The 14,055-nt window shown below is 41.8% G+C and overlaps 1 protein-coding gene across 1 annotated transcript in view; it reads left to right on the top strand.

Moving 5' to 3' along the window:
- Pus7 (pseudouridine synthase 7) overlaps positions 1 to 13,600 on the top strand; it is a 42,260-nt gene extending 28,660 nt beyond the window's left edge. The window contains exons 9-16 of the mRNA XM_027393406.2: positions 240 to 365; positions 2,368 to 2,429; positions 3,253 to 3,413; positions 4,204 to 4,330; positions 4,972 to 5,073; positions 10,868 to 10,997; positions 12,019 to 12,110; positions 12,504 to 13,600. Coding sequence (XP_027249207.1) covers positions 240 to 365; positions 2,368 to 2,429; positions 3,253 to 3,413; positions 4,204 to 4,330; positions 4,972 to 5,073; positions 10,868 to 10,997; positions 12,019 to 12,110; positions 12,504 to 12,640 — 937 coding nt within the window. The 3' untranslated portion in view covers positions 12,641 to 13,600. The remainder of the gene's footprint in view (positions 1 to 239; positions 366 to 2,367; positions 2,430 to 3,252; positions 3,414 to 4,203; positions 4,331 to 4,971; positions 5,074 to 10,867; positions 10,998 to 12,018; positions 12,111 to 12,503) is intronic.
- The last annotated feature ends 455 nt before the right edge of the window (positions 13,601 to 14,055 follow it).

Below are 14,055 nucleotides of genomic sequence, written 5' to 3' on the forward strand. Positions count from 1 at the left end.
CAGGGCCAGCCTGGTGTACAGAGCAAGTTCCAGGACAGCCAGAGCTACACAGAGAGACCCTGTCTTTTTTAAAAAAAAAAAAAAAAGGGTGGGGGTAGTGTGATTAAGATAACAAACCAACAGAGTCCTCAGGAGGTATAGAAAAGATCGCAAAGGTGAGGTATAGAAGCCGCTGTTGCAATGTGCATCATAAAATAAGTTTGACTGTCCTTCCTCTGGGTCATTTGGGTCCTTTGCAGGAATATAACAGGAACTAATGAGCAAGTACAGCAAGCCATGCAATCTCTGAAGGAGACTGGCTTCATTAATTACTATGGCATGCAAAGATTTGGAACCACTGCTGTCCCTACATACCAAGTGGGAAGGTATGTATTTGATTTTCTAAGTTTTTGGAGTTTTGTTTTGTCTTGTTTTTTTGAGACACTTTCTCACTATGTAGCTCTAGCCATCCTGGCACTCATTGTGTAGACCAGGCAGGCCTGGCTTTGAACTACAGAGATTTATCTGCCTGACTCTGCCTCCTGTGTGTTGGGATGAAAGGGGTGCGCTACCATGATCAGCTCTAACATTTATCTAAAACAAGACCCAAAAAGTTTTTGTTGGTTGGAAAGTTTGTGTTTATAATTTCTATCTAAAGGATGCCTCGCATAAAAAAGAAATTAAGATTTTGTTAATGGTGTAATTATTTCAGGATTCTGTCATGTTTAGGGCAAGGCAGGAGGCCAGTCCTGGGAGGCTGGTGAAGACTGTGAAAGGCCAGGCCAGCGTGGGCAACACAGAATGATCTGTCTGCTAATTTAGAACAAGAATAGGAAGAAAGTTAAGACTAGCATGTAGTTCAGCTAGGAGAGTGCTTGCCACCACACATGGAACCCTGGACTGCATCGCCAGCGCTGAGGAAGGAAAAAGCCACTACAGTAACTAATAGAAACACAGAATAGCATAATACAGATGCTAGTTGTTGTGGAGCAGAACACTTTAGGAAGGGTTGTGTCCGTCTATGTATTTTTAATTAACTGAGCAGAAGCACAGCCATGTGACCCTATAGTTTTATATCCCACAGAAAATTAGTGCAAATAATTGTTCAGTAAAGTGCTGTCAGATCTACCCAGAAACAGGAGTTGCCTAATATATTCAAAGGTCAGTACAAGTTAGTTCAGAGTTCCAAAGATTTGTTTTCACAAAATCATACTATTTCCTACCTTCGTAGAACTTACTGTATCACCATAGGGTTTCCTAAGGAGAACTTCCAAGTCTCAGTATATAGTTAAGCAGAAGATGAATCCAGGATATATAAAGACAATAAATGAAAAACCATAGCAAAAGGACAGCCCAAACTTTTTTTTTAATGTTTTTCTTGGCATATATTAATTACATATGCTAATTGGTTTCATTCTATTGTGTATATGCAACCAACCATATTCTCCGCCTCACACCCGTTCCCCCTCTCTCCTCCTCTAATCGCCACTTCCCAGCTTTCTCCACGTTTACTTACATGTGTTCTAAGTGTGTCCACTCAGGTTCATTAGAGTTGTTTACAGAAGCATGGACAACTTGCCCCTGAAGAAAATGTGCACAAGCCCCACTTCATTCTGTGACAGGGTATTGACAGGACCAATTTTCTGGGGAATCTTGTGTGGGTAGTCATGGCTGCTGTGAGTTCAAGAGTGCAACAGCCATGTCGTGTTCAGAAGTCAGCTCCCACAGCCATGTCATGTCATGTTCACAAGTCAGCTCCCACAGCAATGTCATGTCATGTTCACAAGTCAGCTCCCACAGCCATGTCATGTTTAGAAGTCAGTTCCCACACTCCTTCATCCAGCCTTGTATTCTTTCCACTCCCTGCTCTCGCAAGAAGATGAAATACATGTCCCATGTATGACGGGGCATTCAGAAACTGAATCCAGGTCTTCTGCAGAGTATGTCCGTGGGGGTTTGTGCATGTTGAATGTAATGCACACAGAGGCCAGAAGACAGCAGTGGATCGCTGGAGTTACAGGCAGCCATGAGCTGCTGGATATGAGTCCTGGGAACCAAACTCAGGTCCTCTGCAAGAGCAATGAGCACTCTTTTATTTTTTTCCTTTGAGACGGGGTTTCTCTGTGGCTTTGGAGCCTGTCCTGGCACTCACTCTGTAGACCAGGCTGATCTCAAACTCACAGAAATCCACTTGCTTCTGCCTCCAAGTGCTGGGAGCATTAAACACTCCTGACCGTATATCTACTATCGTGGCCACTGGAGTCTGTCATGATTTTTCTATATACTTTTAAATGTAATAAACTAGTAAGTGTTTCTTGTTGCCTTCTCAACACTTGAACATATAAAGCTTATCTTATGCAAAGTTGAGTAAGTACTGTTTAATTCTAGAGCTATTCTACAGAATTCCTGGACAGAAGTCATGGATTTAATACTGAAACCCCGTTCTGGAGGTGAGAAAAAGATTTGTGTTAAAATAAAATGCATACAATGTATAGGTAGATATTCGTGGAATCACTTTAAGTAAAAGTAACTGCAGGTTACTGTTGTTATTTTAAAGTTCTTGGTTTTTTATATTAAATCTAAATGCTATTTCATTTTTATGATTTTTACGTATAGGGTTAAATTTTTAAGAGCTGTATCCTGGTTCAAGCTCTTTATTCATCTAATTTATTCATGCATGTTTAAATGTAAATTCATTTCTCTTCAGTTACTATGAATTCTCTGAATTTATAGATAGATAACTTATGTATGGCTATTTTGTTAAAGCATAGTATGATTAAATCTTTTTCAGGAAATATCTCTAAAACTATACTGTAAAAGAGGGATTTAACTGATAGTATTTGGGGTTTTTTTTTTTTAGGGGGGCATTGGTTGGATTCGAGACAGGGTTTCTCTGTGGCTTTGGAGGCTGTCCTGGAACTCGCTCTTGTAGACCAGGTTGGTCTTGAACTCACAGAGATTGGCCTGCCTCTGCTTCCCAAGTGCTGGGAATTAAAGGCATGCATGCCCAGCTGATAGTTTATGTATTAAAATAATAATACTCATTTTAGGTAACTATTTTCAAGCTAAAAAAAAAGTTTAATTTTGAAGAGAACAGTACAGGGGCAAAGAGGAGAGACCTCCTCCTTAGCTGAGGTGGTGAAGTAATCTTCTTGGGCCTATGGTTTTGCTTTTGGGCGACTGAGTTTCTTTGTTACACATGAGTGTTGAAGGATGTTAGGTGGTGCATGTTTTCTGTTGAACAGTTTGATTGTAGCTTCTCTTTTACCACAGCTGAAAAGGGGTACTTGGTGAAATGCAGAGAAGAATGGGCCAAGACCAAAGATCCAGCCTCTGCTCTCCGAAAACTACCTGTCAAAAGGTGTGTGGAAGGGCAGCTGCTTCGAGGACTTTCAAAATATGGAATGAAGAATATAGTCTCTGCATTTGGCATAGTGAGTGCAATTTGTGAAGTCAGGCAATGACTCAAGGTGGTTAATGCTTCTTAAACATAGTCTTAGAAAAAACTTGAAAGAATCCTTTCGTGGTCTTCAGAGAAATTTACTTGACTGTAGCTCATTCTGACCCTGGAAGGTAATGATCTGGCAGCCATGGGAAATGCTGGCAGTGTTTATTAGCATTGGAGGCACAAGAAAGTATCTATGGAAAATGTAATTGTTAGTTGGATTTAATGTAATTGAATGGGATTTGAAAGATTCAGAACTCATTGTGCAGTCATTTCTTTTAAAACTTTATTTTGTGTTTGTGCCTCTGCAGGGCATATATGCATGTACTTGAGCACACAGGCCAGGACGACCTTAGAGAGTCTATTCTCCCTTTACACTGTGTCTGTCCCCAGAGATCAAATTCAGGTAGTCAGACTTAGCACAAGTGCCTTTACCTGCTGAGCCATTGATCTGACCCCATTGTACAGTCGTTTCTTGGTCATCGCCTTCTTTGGAGCTTTAAACTGCCTAAGAAAGAGAAAGTAGCTAAGTTGTTACATGTTGGTATGTTTTCAATCAAGGGTACTATGTTAGTAAGCATAGTCCATATATACATGTATAATATAGGACACTTTGAAGTGCTTTCCCCCTGGGCTACACTTCCAGCCCTACAATCAGATTTCAAGTCTGGGTTTCTTGTGTTAGGATTACCATTAAATGAGCAAAATATTTGGGAAACAGTACTTTAAATGCTCAGAATTGTTTTTGTTTGTTTTGCCTGTTCCTCCCCTCTCTGCAGATCCCAAGAAATAATCGATTAATGTATATCCATAGTTATCAAAGCTATGTGTGGAATACCATGGTGAGCAAAAGGATAGAAGACTATGGGCTGAAACCTGTCCCTGGGGACCTTGTTCTCAAAGGAGGTAAAATGGCATATTTTATAACTGTTTTTGAAATCCGACATAGCTACTAGTTAAGTAAGAGCTACTAGTTAAGTAAGTGGGAGATGGAAAAGCCACATGAGCTCAGGCTGATAGTTTTATCACCAATGAAAAGATACGTATGTGTTTTAAGTAAGCTCCAGCTAGTATAGCAGTATCTGCTAAAAGTCTTTACAAGCGTTAATCTGGGTCTTCAAAGCCTGTATATTTGTGGGTGTGTCACCGGGCACTTTCAGAGTTTCTTCAGGTGAGAAGAGCTATGTGTCTAGAGCTATGGCACAGCCAGAAAGAGCACTGCTCTTCCAGAGGAGTCAACTTCAATAATTTTTAAAAAAGAAATGCTAATATCCATCCTGTCTACTGTCAAATATTTACTGTGTCTCCAGTCCTACATTAGATGCTTTGCTGCATTGCTCCATTGCAGTACTACTGGGAAGGATTCTGATTTTTACAAGAGTTAGACCCTTGCCCAAGGTGCCAACTGATTAGAAAAGAACGATTCTAAGCTTCCTGGGCCTCTACACCTTATACTTTCCACTCACTGAGATATATAGAATTATAGGAGTCTGAATTCATGAAAACGCTTTTTCTTAACCAGCTGTTGTTTACTTGTGGGTTTGCAGCCACAGCTACCTATATTGAGGAGGAAGATGTTAATAATTACTCCATTCATGATGTGGTGATGCCCCTGCCTGGGTTTGATGTTATCTACCCCAAACATAAAAGTAAGTTCCGTGTTTGAGCCAAATATTGTAAAGAAGTATAATGTGATTAAGCTACAAGTAGCCAAGAGTGACCCAGAGGAAAATCAATATTTGAAACAGAACCATAAAGTTTTCTTTATACCACGTTTTAATGGAGATTTAGCCTTCAAAACAGCTGAGTGTGATGACTAATCCCAGCAGACTGCCAGAGCTCCGTGAGTTCAAGGCTAACGTGGTCTACAAAGCAAGTTCCAAGCCAACCAGGGCTACATAGAAAGCCCTATATGAAAGTTTATTTGTGTGTGTGTGTGTGTGTGTGTGTGTGTGTGTGTGTGTGTGTGTGTATAACAACTAAATATATTTAAATAAATTTATTTAATTAAACATTAAAGTATATTATATTTAACTAAATTTCTTTATAATTTTATTATATAATATGTACATATTATGTATATAATGTCATTATATATGTGTGTATACATATACATATAATATATACACATGTGGATATGTATATGTAATTACGTTCTCCTGGAAAGGAGTGTATTCAGGAAGCTACCCCACTGCACTGTCAGGGGCCTGTGGTCCCAAGAGCTTAGGCTAGAGGATTGCTTTAGCTTATAAGTTGGATGTCATTCTGAGAAAAGGAAATGAATGTTAGAATCCTCTGCTGTTATTTCCCATTCTCCAGACTTTTTGTCATTATTTCTGTTACATTCTTGAATGCCATTGGTGGTAGAGAGGAGGACTTGCAATTTCTCTGGTTTATGATTCAGAGGCAGTAAAGGAACAGGTTTTGAGCAGTTTGAAAGAACTGTTCCAACACTTATCCAGCACTGACCTATAGATAGTATTTTTCTGTTAAAATAGTTTTTCTTGGTGGAGCTGGAGAGGTGCCTCATCCATTGAGAGCACTGGCTGCTCCTCCAGAGGTCCTGAATTCAATTCCCAGCAACCACATGGGGCCGCACAGTCATCTCTAGTGATCTCTTACCCTCTTCTAGCATTAAGGTGTACACTTAGGTAGAACACTCACATACATAAAATAAATAAAATTTTAAAAAGATAGTTTTTCTTCGTCAAAGAACCAGAGTTCTACTTACTAATAATACATTCCTTGAATTTTTTATGTTAGAAAATGATTAGTAGTCAGGTAGTGGTGGCGTACGCCTTTAATCCCAGCACTCAGGAAGCAGAAGCAGGCAGATCTCTATGAGTTCAAGGCCAGCCTGATCTACAGAGTGAGTTCTAGGACAGCCAAAAGAGACAGAAACCCTGCCTCAAAACAAATAAAAAAAGATTAGGACTAAAGTCTTTCTTGGATTATGGGATAACCTCTAGCCAGGTTAATAGAGATCTAATGTATATATGTAAGTCATCTACATTACCTACGCTGGCTGACTTCACTGAAGAGAAGGAAGTAAACTTGTACAAGAGAGAACAAGGAAGTTGGTCAGGGAATAGTATAGTTGGCTTCCCTTGGCAGCAACCAAGGAGAGGGCTCAAGATGCTAAAGCTGAGAGGGGGCCGTAATGCAGCTAGGGAGAAACCTGGTCCCAGGGAAACTCCCAGGGACTCATAGGATGACCCCAGCTAAGACTCCTAGCAATAGTGGACTGAACTGGCCTTCTCCTGTAGTCAGATTGGTGACTACCCTAGCTGTCATAGACCGTTCATCAACTAAGGGATGGAAGCAGATGCGGAGATCACAGCCAACCCCTGGATCAAGCTCCTGGAGTCCGGTTGAAGAGAAGGAGGAAGCACATGAGCAAGGGGTCAAGATCATGATAGGGAGACAGCTGATCTGAGCTCACTCTGAGCACCCCGCCTCCCTTGTTGTGATCTGAGCTCACTCTTTGTCTGAGCATCCCGCCTCCCTTGGTGTGCCGCTTGGTCACTCCATGCCTGACTCACGGTGTGTTTTCTCTCTTCTCCATCTCCCTCCTGGACAGCTGCTGAGATCTACAGCTTGCCTTCTTTGAAGTTCTTCTTTTAAACTCTGTTAAAATTGTCCTCGTGCTTTTCAGAAAAATGCAAATACCTGTTTTAGTCAGGATTCTCCTGGAACAGATAGCATAAAGAGAGATAAAAGGGGATTTATGAGAGGCCTTGGCTCACTTGATTATAGCTACTAAGAAGTCCCAGGCTATCTGCATGCTAGAGAACCAGAACTATCAGTCTGGGGCTAGAGGTACAAGAACCTATGGCCTGCTGGTGCAAGTTATGACGTCTAGGAGCAAGAGAAAACCGTTCCCCAAGTCTGGGGGAGAACGATCTCCTTTCTTTTGCTTTTTGCTCTGTCGAGAGTGTGTACACATTAACAGGGAGTCTTCTACACGGAGACCTCTGACTCACATGCCAGTCCCCTCTAGAACCACGATGGCTCAGTTAGTTGGTCTGATCAAAGCAAAGTTCCCTGGGTTTCCCCTTCAGTTGCAGTGGGTTAGGCTCAGCTAACACATGAGAATAGTCATGTTTAACAGTTTGTGCCCACATATCCTAGTTTTGTTTCTGTCCCTGTGATAAAGCACCATGACCAAAAGCAACCTGAGGAGAAAAGGATGTATTGGGCTCACACAGCCTGGTCACACTCAATCATTGAGGGAAGTCAGGACAGGAACTCAAGCAATAACAGGTACAGGAACTGGATGAGTGCTGCTTCCTGGCTTATCCAGGGATAGCACCACCCACATGTGGGCTAGACCCTCCTGCATCAACCAGAAATCAGGAATGTGTGCGACAGACACACCGCAGACCAATCTGATGGAAGTAATTGCTTAGATGAGGTTCCCTTCCCATAGGTGGCTCTAATTTGTATCAAGTTAAGAAAAACTAATCGGTACACCAAGGCAAGCTGATAGCCTGAATCAGACATCACAAAAAAAGAAAAAAGAATGCCCCCCCCCCTTCTTTCTTATCCTCTCAGTATCTGGAACTTGGCTGGTTCCAATGAAGGTAAATTTAGCAGAACATCTGTCAAAGCCATTCATAAAACCCCACAGTTGTGCAGGGATGTACCCTACTAGGAAGAGTTATGCATTTGGACCTATATAACATGGTCACATCTATTACCCAGAAGTTCCCAGGGGAGTGTGAGGCTATCTTCATTCCTTGTCCCTAGATTTCCAGTTGTAATGACTAACTTGAATAAAGAAATGAACTGACTGTATTCCTAAATTGCTGTATAATTGTAAATAATATAAGATGAAGTTAAAGTTAGTAATAGGAAAAATAAGATTCACAGAAAGCATTAAATGTAAACCCTCATGGTCATGGCTAGCAGTCAGATGTTCAGGTGGAATCGAATGCCATTGCTATAGTACTGGAGAAGCTGAAGCAGGAAGGTTGTTTGTTTTTTGTTGTTTTGTTTTGTTTTTTGGTTTTTTGAGACAGGGTTTCTCTGTGTAGTTTTGGAGCCTATCCTGGCACTTTCTCTGTAGACCAGGCTGGCCTCGAACTCAGAGATCCACCTGCCTCTGCCTCCCAAGTGCTGGGATTAAAGGCGTACGCCACCAACACCCGGCTTGGAAGGTTGTTAATTAAAGGCTCCTGAGCTACATAGCAACATTCTGGAGAGATGGCCCAGTGCTCAAGAAAGACTGTCACTCTTCAAGACAGCCAGTACCACATCGGGTGGCGCACATTTGCCTGCAACTTAAGCCCCAGGGGTTTCCAATGCCTTCTTTTGGTCTCCATAGACACCCACATATGTGCACACATACATACTTACACACAGACTTGTATACATTTACATATGTAAAAATGAAAATTTTTTGAAACCATGAAGAGAAAAATTAGTTTGATGGTAGATTATAAAAATTAAGGGCCACAAAGGCTGTGCATGGTGGCTCACACCTTTAATCCTTTAACATTCGGGACACAGAGGCAGGGTGATCACTGTGAGTTTGAGGCCAGCCAGGGGTACATAGTGAGACCTTGTCTCCAAAAAAGAAAAAAATATTAAGGGCCAGCAAGATAGGTAAAGGCATGAAAGTTTGACAATCTAAGTTCCTAGAACACACTTGAAGTCAATGAAAGGACCAGCTCCACAATCTTGTCCTCTGACCTCTTGTGGTCCACACATACCTCCCTCCTCTCTCTCTCTCTCTCTCTCTCTCTCTCTCTCTCTCTCTCTCTCTCTCACACACACACACACACACACACACTCTCTCTCTCTCTCATGCACACTAACACACAATAAAGTGAAGAAAATTTTGAATAAAAAAAAATCAGACCCTAAGAGAGTACATGGACACCCCCCCCCCAAAAAAAAGGGGAAAGGGATGAAATCTCCTGAATATATAGGGATATGGGAGGAGGGAGGAAGGCAGGAGAGACAGGAGGGGTGAAGGGGAGTGGGGAGGAGAACATGAGGGATCCAGGAAGGTTGAGTTGGGGGAAGAATAGAGGAGAGCAAGAAAAGAGATACCATAATAGAGGGCGCCATTATAGGTTTAAAGAGAAATCTGGCACTGGGGAATTCTCCAGGAATCCTCAAGGATGACCCCAGCTAAGAATCTAAGCAATAGTGGAGAGGCTACCTTAAATGCCCTTCCCCTATAATGAGATTGATGACTACCTTAGATGCCATCCTAGAGCCTTCATCCCATAGCTTATGAAGCAGAAGCAGAGATCCACAGCTAAGCACTGAGCTGAGCTCCTGGAGTCCATTTGTAGAGAGGGAGGAGTAATGAGCAAAGGGGTCAAGACCAGGCTGGGGAAACCCACAGAAACAGCTGACCTGAGCCACTGGGAGCTCATGGACCCCGGTCTGACAGCTTCAGAACCAGCATAGAACTGAATCAGGCCCCCTGAACGTGGGTGTCAGTGGGGGGCCTGGGCAGTCTATGGGGCCTCTGGCAGTGGAACCAGTATTTATCCCTAGTGTATGAACTGGCTTTTTGGAGCCCATTTCCAATGTAGGGGTACTCTCTCAGCCTAGACACAGGGGGAGGGCCTAGGTCCTGCCCCCAAATGATGTGACAGACTTTGATGATTCCCCTTGGGAGGCCTCACCCTCCCTGAGGAGTGGATGGGGAGGGGGATGGGGGGAAAGTAGAGAGTGGGAGGATGGGAGGGAGTGGGAACTGGGACTGGTATTTAAAGTAAGATTGCTTTTAATTTTTAAAAAAATTTAAAATAATAAAAAAATAACCCACCCCCAAAATAATATCTGAACCGGGTGTGGTGGCCCCTGGCTTCAGTCCCAACACTTAGGAGACAAAGGCAGATGGTTTTCTAAGTCCAGACTGGTCTACAGAGCTAGTTCAAGGACCGCCAGGACTACACAGGGAAACACTTTCTCAAGTAAGTAAATAAATAGAAAAACAGCAACTTAGCACTCCAATGCTTATGGATGTATGTAGAGGATAGCTAATCTACGAAGTCAGTGGAGCCTATAAGAAATCAGGACATGTTTGTAGTAGGGAGGAACTTGATCATATTGTGGCTTATGTAGTCCCTACATTAGAGAGCCATCTCCTGTGGGCTGAGTGGACTAGATAGTTTCTAGGGGCTCCTGTTTTTAAACTTTTAGAGTCACATGGCCTTTTGAGGTTAGTTGGGGAACTTTAGCCACAAGCCCTGTAGCTGATAAGAAAAATAAAGTCACAGGGTGACTACACTGAAGCTAGAGGTACTGTTTAGGCCTAGTTGCTAAATCAAGGAGGTTTTATAGTCTCTGGATTATAAACTAGAGTTAACTAACTGTATTAGGACAGTCTGGCTAGATTTACATGTTATGCAATTTCTATTATAGTTCAGGTTAACCTGCTGAAAGACTGCATTTTAGTTAACTGCTTGTGTTTTGTATCAGTTAGTGAAGCCTACAGGGAAATGCTCGCTGCAGACAATCTTGATATTGACAACATGAGACACACAATTCGAGATTACTCCTTATCGGGTGCCTACCGAAAGATTATTATTCGGCCTCAGAATGTCAGCTGGTGAGTATAGACTGATACAGAAGTGGAGTATTTTATAGAATCACAAGGTTTTGCTCTGTATGCATGTGTTTCTATGCATATGAGCACTTCATAGCTGTTGGCTGTCCTGATTACTGCTGTTACTACAGCTACCAGTTAGTATTTTTTAAGTGATGAAGAAGTTGGTGTTGACTGCAATCATACAGTGAAAGTTGCTTTTACACTCTGTTGGCATCCCTGACTTACTGAACAGATGTACAGAAAGTGAGCCTTCTTACCTTTCTCTGCAGAACTTCCGTTTGCTTCTGGACCTAGAAAGATGGCTAAGAAGTTAGAAGTACTGACTGCTCCTCTAGGGTTCAGTTCCCAGCACCCACATGGCAGTTCTGCCTAACTCCAGCTCCAGGGAATTCACACCCTTTCTGGCACTCACACATGGTACACAGACACACATTCAGGCAAAACACTCATACATACAAAGTAAAATTAGAAATATATATATATATATATATATATATATATATATATATATATATGTTATTTTGATATTTTTGCTATTTCCTGAAGCTTTTCTAAGAAATCCTGAACTAGTTGTTCATTGCCAGGGAATTCTTTTCTTTTTCCTGGCGATGGGCATGAAGTTGGAAGAGTTGGATTTTGCCTTCCACGATCTGGAGATGAGTTTCTCTCATAAGAAGTTGATGGCAGCGATGCCCACTGTGGAGGCTATATAAATGCCTCCACTTCATCTGTACAAAATCAAGCCTACCATGCTAGAGAAACTTCCAAATCATTACCATCATCTCTTTGTCATCTCTTATAAAATAATCCCTTTGTCATCTCTTATAAAATAATGAGAAAGCAGTTGGTGTGCATAAAATCCAGCCTGTTCTGTTCCGGGGGAGGCCTACCAGTCATACTGTATGTTTGTCTTGCTCCACAAATGGGGATGAAGAGCTTTATGCCATTTGTGAGAGTTCACACTCGTGCTTGTCTGTGTATTTTATGAGTATTCACACTCATGCTTGTCTTTATTTTGAAGGGAAGTCGTTGCATATGATGATCCTAAAATTCCACTTTTCAATACGGATGTGGACAACCTAGAAGGAAAACCACCACCAGTATTTGCTTCCGGTAAATCAGCAAGATGTGAAGTGTGCGTGTGTCTGTGCGTGTGTGTGTCTGTGTGCACATGGCACACAGGGAGAGATTAGAGAACAACTTGGGGAATCCACTTCTCTTCACTGTGTAGATGGCAGGGATCAGAGTCAAGTCATCAGCTTGGTGGCAGGTACTTTGACTTGCTAAGGCACCTTGCCAGCCTTACCTACCCTGTTATCCTGAGTAAAGTGAGCACATCCCTCCTGCTCTTCATACTTGTGCTCTTGTTTCCATGACCCCATCCTCTGGAGGGCCCTGGGGAGTGGAATCCTAAGGAAAGGGTGTGGCTTTTCGGGGAGTCTTGGTATCTTTGGTCACCTGCTGCCACTTTGAGTCTTTGACCACAGCTTCTTTCCTGCCTGGTAGAAGGCAAATACAGGGCTCTGAAGATGGACTTTTCCCTTCCTCCTTCTACTTACGCCACCATGGCCATTCGAGAAGTGCTGAAAATGGACACCAGCATCAAGAAACAGACACAGCTGAATACAAACTGGCTCCGATGAGTAGTGTGTTCTTCTGAGAGGAGACACAGAGAAGTACCTGCCCAATGACCTCCTGTTCTTTTCTTTTTTAATTGCTGACTCATATTTGATTTTTAAAACTTTTATAGTAAAGGATTATTTGTATTTTTAGAGTTTTTTATCAGCTTAAAGAAATAATTTGCAATATTTGTACACATATACAAATCCTGAGGGTCCTAATTATAGCTCAGAAGATATAAATTGGTCAGAATGTACTTTAGGTGCTTAAGTCCTAGTGCAGCATCAGCTTTATGGCTTTATAACAGTAAAAGGAGGACTTTAGTTTAAAGTAGCAGTTCTAGGTTTTGCTGCACCTGAAATGCAAACACCAGGAACTTTCATAAGTCCCCGGTTCATCTCAAGAGTGAATGCAGCAAACTGATCTTGACTATGAAAATTAGAGTCCATCCTTAACACTATACTCCTGCTGATCCAATGGTTACAAAATGCCCACAGGTTTATAAACACAACATGGTTTTCATTGTGTAGCTGTGTGTCAGATTCAGGCAAGCGTTTATATACAACTTATCTTGCAGTGGTTTTCATGTTGTTAGTATCAGCGCCTTTCAAGGGAGCCTTTTCTTTGGTATAAATATGTAGTTTTTATTGGCTAAGGTCTAATTTTACTTTAGGTGCCTTTTACTTTTAGGACTCTTTCCACTGGACTCAAAAGTAAATAGTGATGAGAAAAAAAAAATCAGGAAAACTTACAAGGGCTCCTTCTATCAGCAAGGCTAACCTGTCACCAGCTGCTTAAGCATTTCCATCATGGGTACCACAAAAAAAAAAACTTTCTCTGAAAGGACGGGTACGCCTTTCCGAAATTGTGTAACATGACTCTACTAATTTTATTTTCTGTTATTTCTAGAAACAAATGTAATAGGTATTTTTAAGAACTCCTTTCTACTAATTATGTAAATAAAACAAATATTCTAAAACTGGGTGCATGTTAAAGTCTTATCCCTGACTAAAGGAAAGGAAGGCGCTCAGTGAGTGAAGGATCCTTGGCAGAGATGATGACGTAGAAGTGTCTTGATCAGTTATGGGATGGGAAAATGGTGTAAAATAGTATCCACTGGGGTGACTTATGACAGGGCCTGGAGTGTGGTTTCTGGAGTGTAAAGGGGCCTGGAAAAGAGCATGAATGGCTCGTGTCCTGGATCTCTCCCTGAAAGCACAAGTGAGAACCAGCAACGCATTTAACCCTTTCTTCGCATTGGCCTATGCCACTACTATGACTGCAAAGTAGTGAGAAATGGAACTAATAACTGAGTCATTAGTATCCTATTGGACTATGCAGTACTACATGTAAATTAACCTTTAAGCAAAGCAGCTCAGCTTAACAGTCTTCATCGGAGAAATAACTTTGAGCCCTGTGTGAGGAGTTAATTTTTCTG

Source organism: Cricetulus griseus (genome assembly GCF_003668045.3).
Source record: "Cricetulus griseus strain 17A/GY chromosome 1 unlocalized genomic scaffold, alternate assembly CriGri-PICRH-1.0 chr1_0, whole genome shotgun sequence".
Classification (NCBI taxonomy): Eukaryota; Metazoa; Chordata; class Mammalia; order Rodentia; family Cricetidae; genus Cricetulus; species Cricetulus griseus.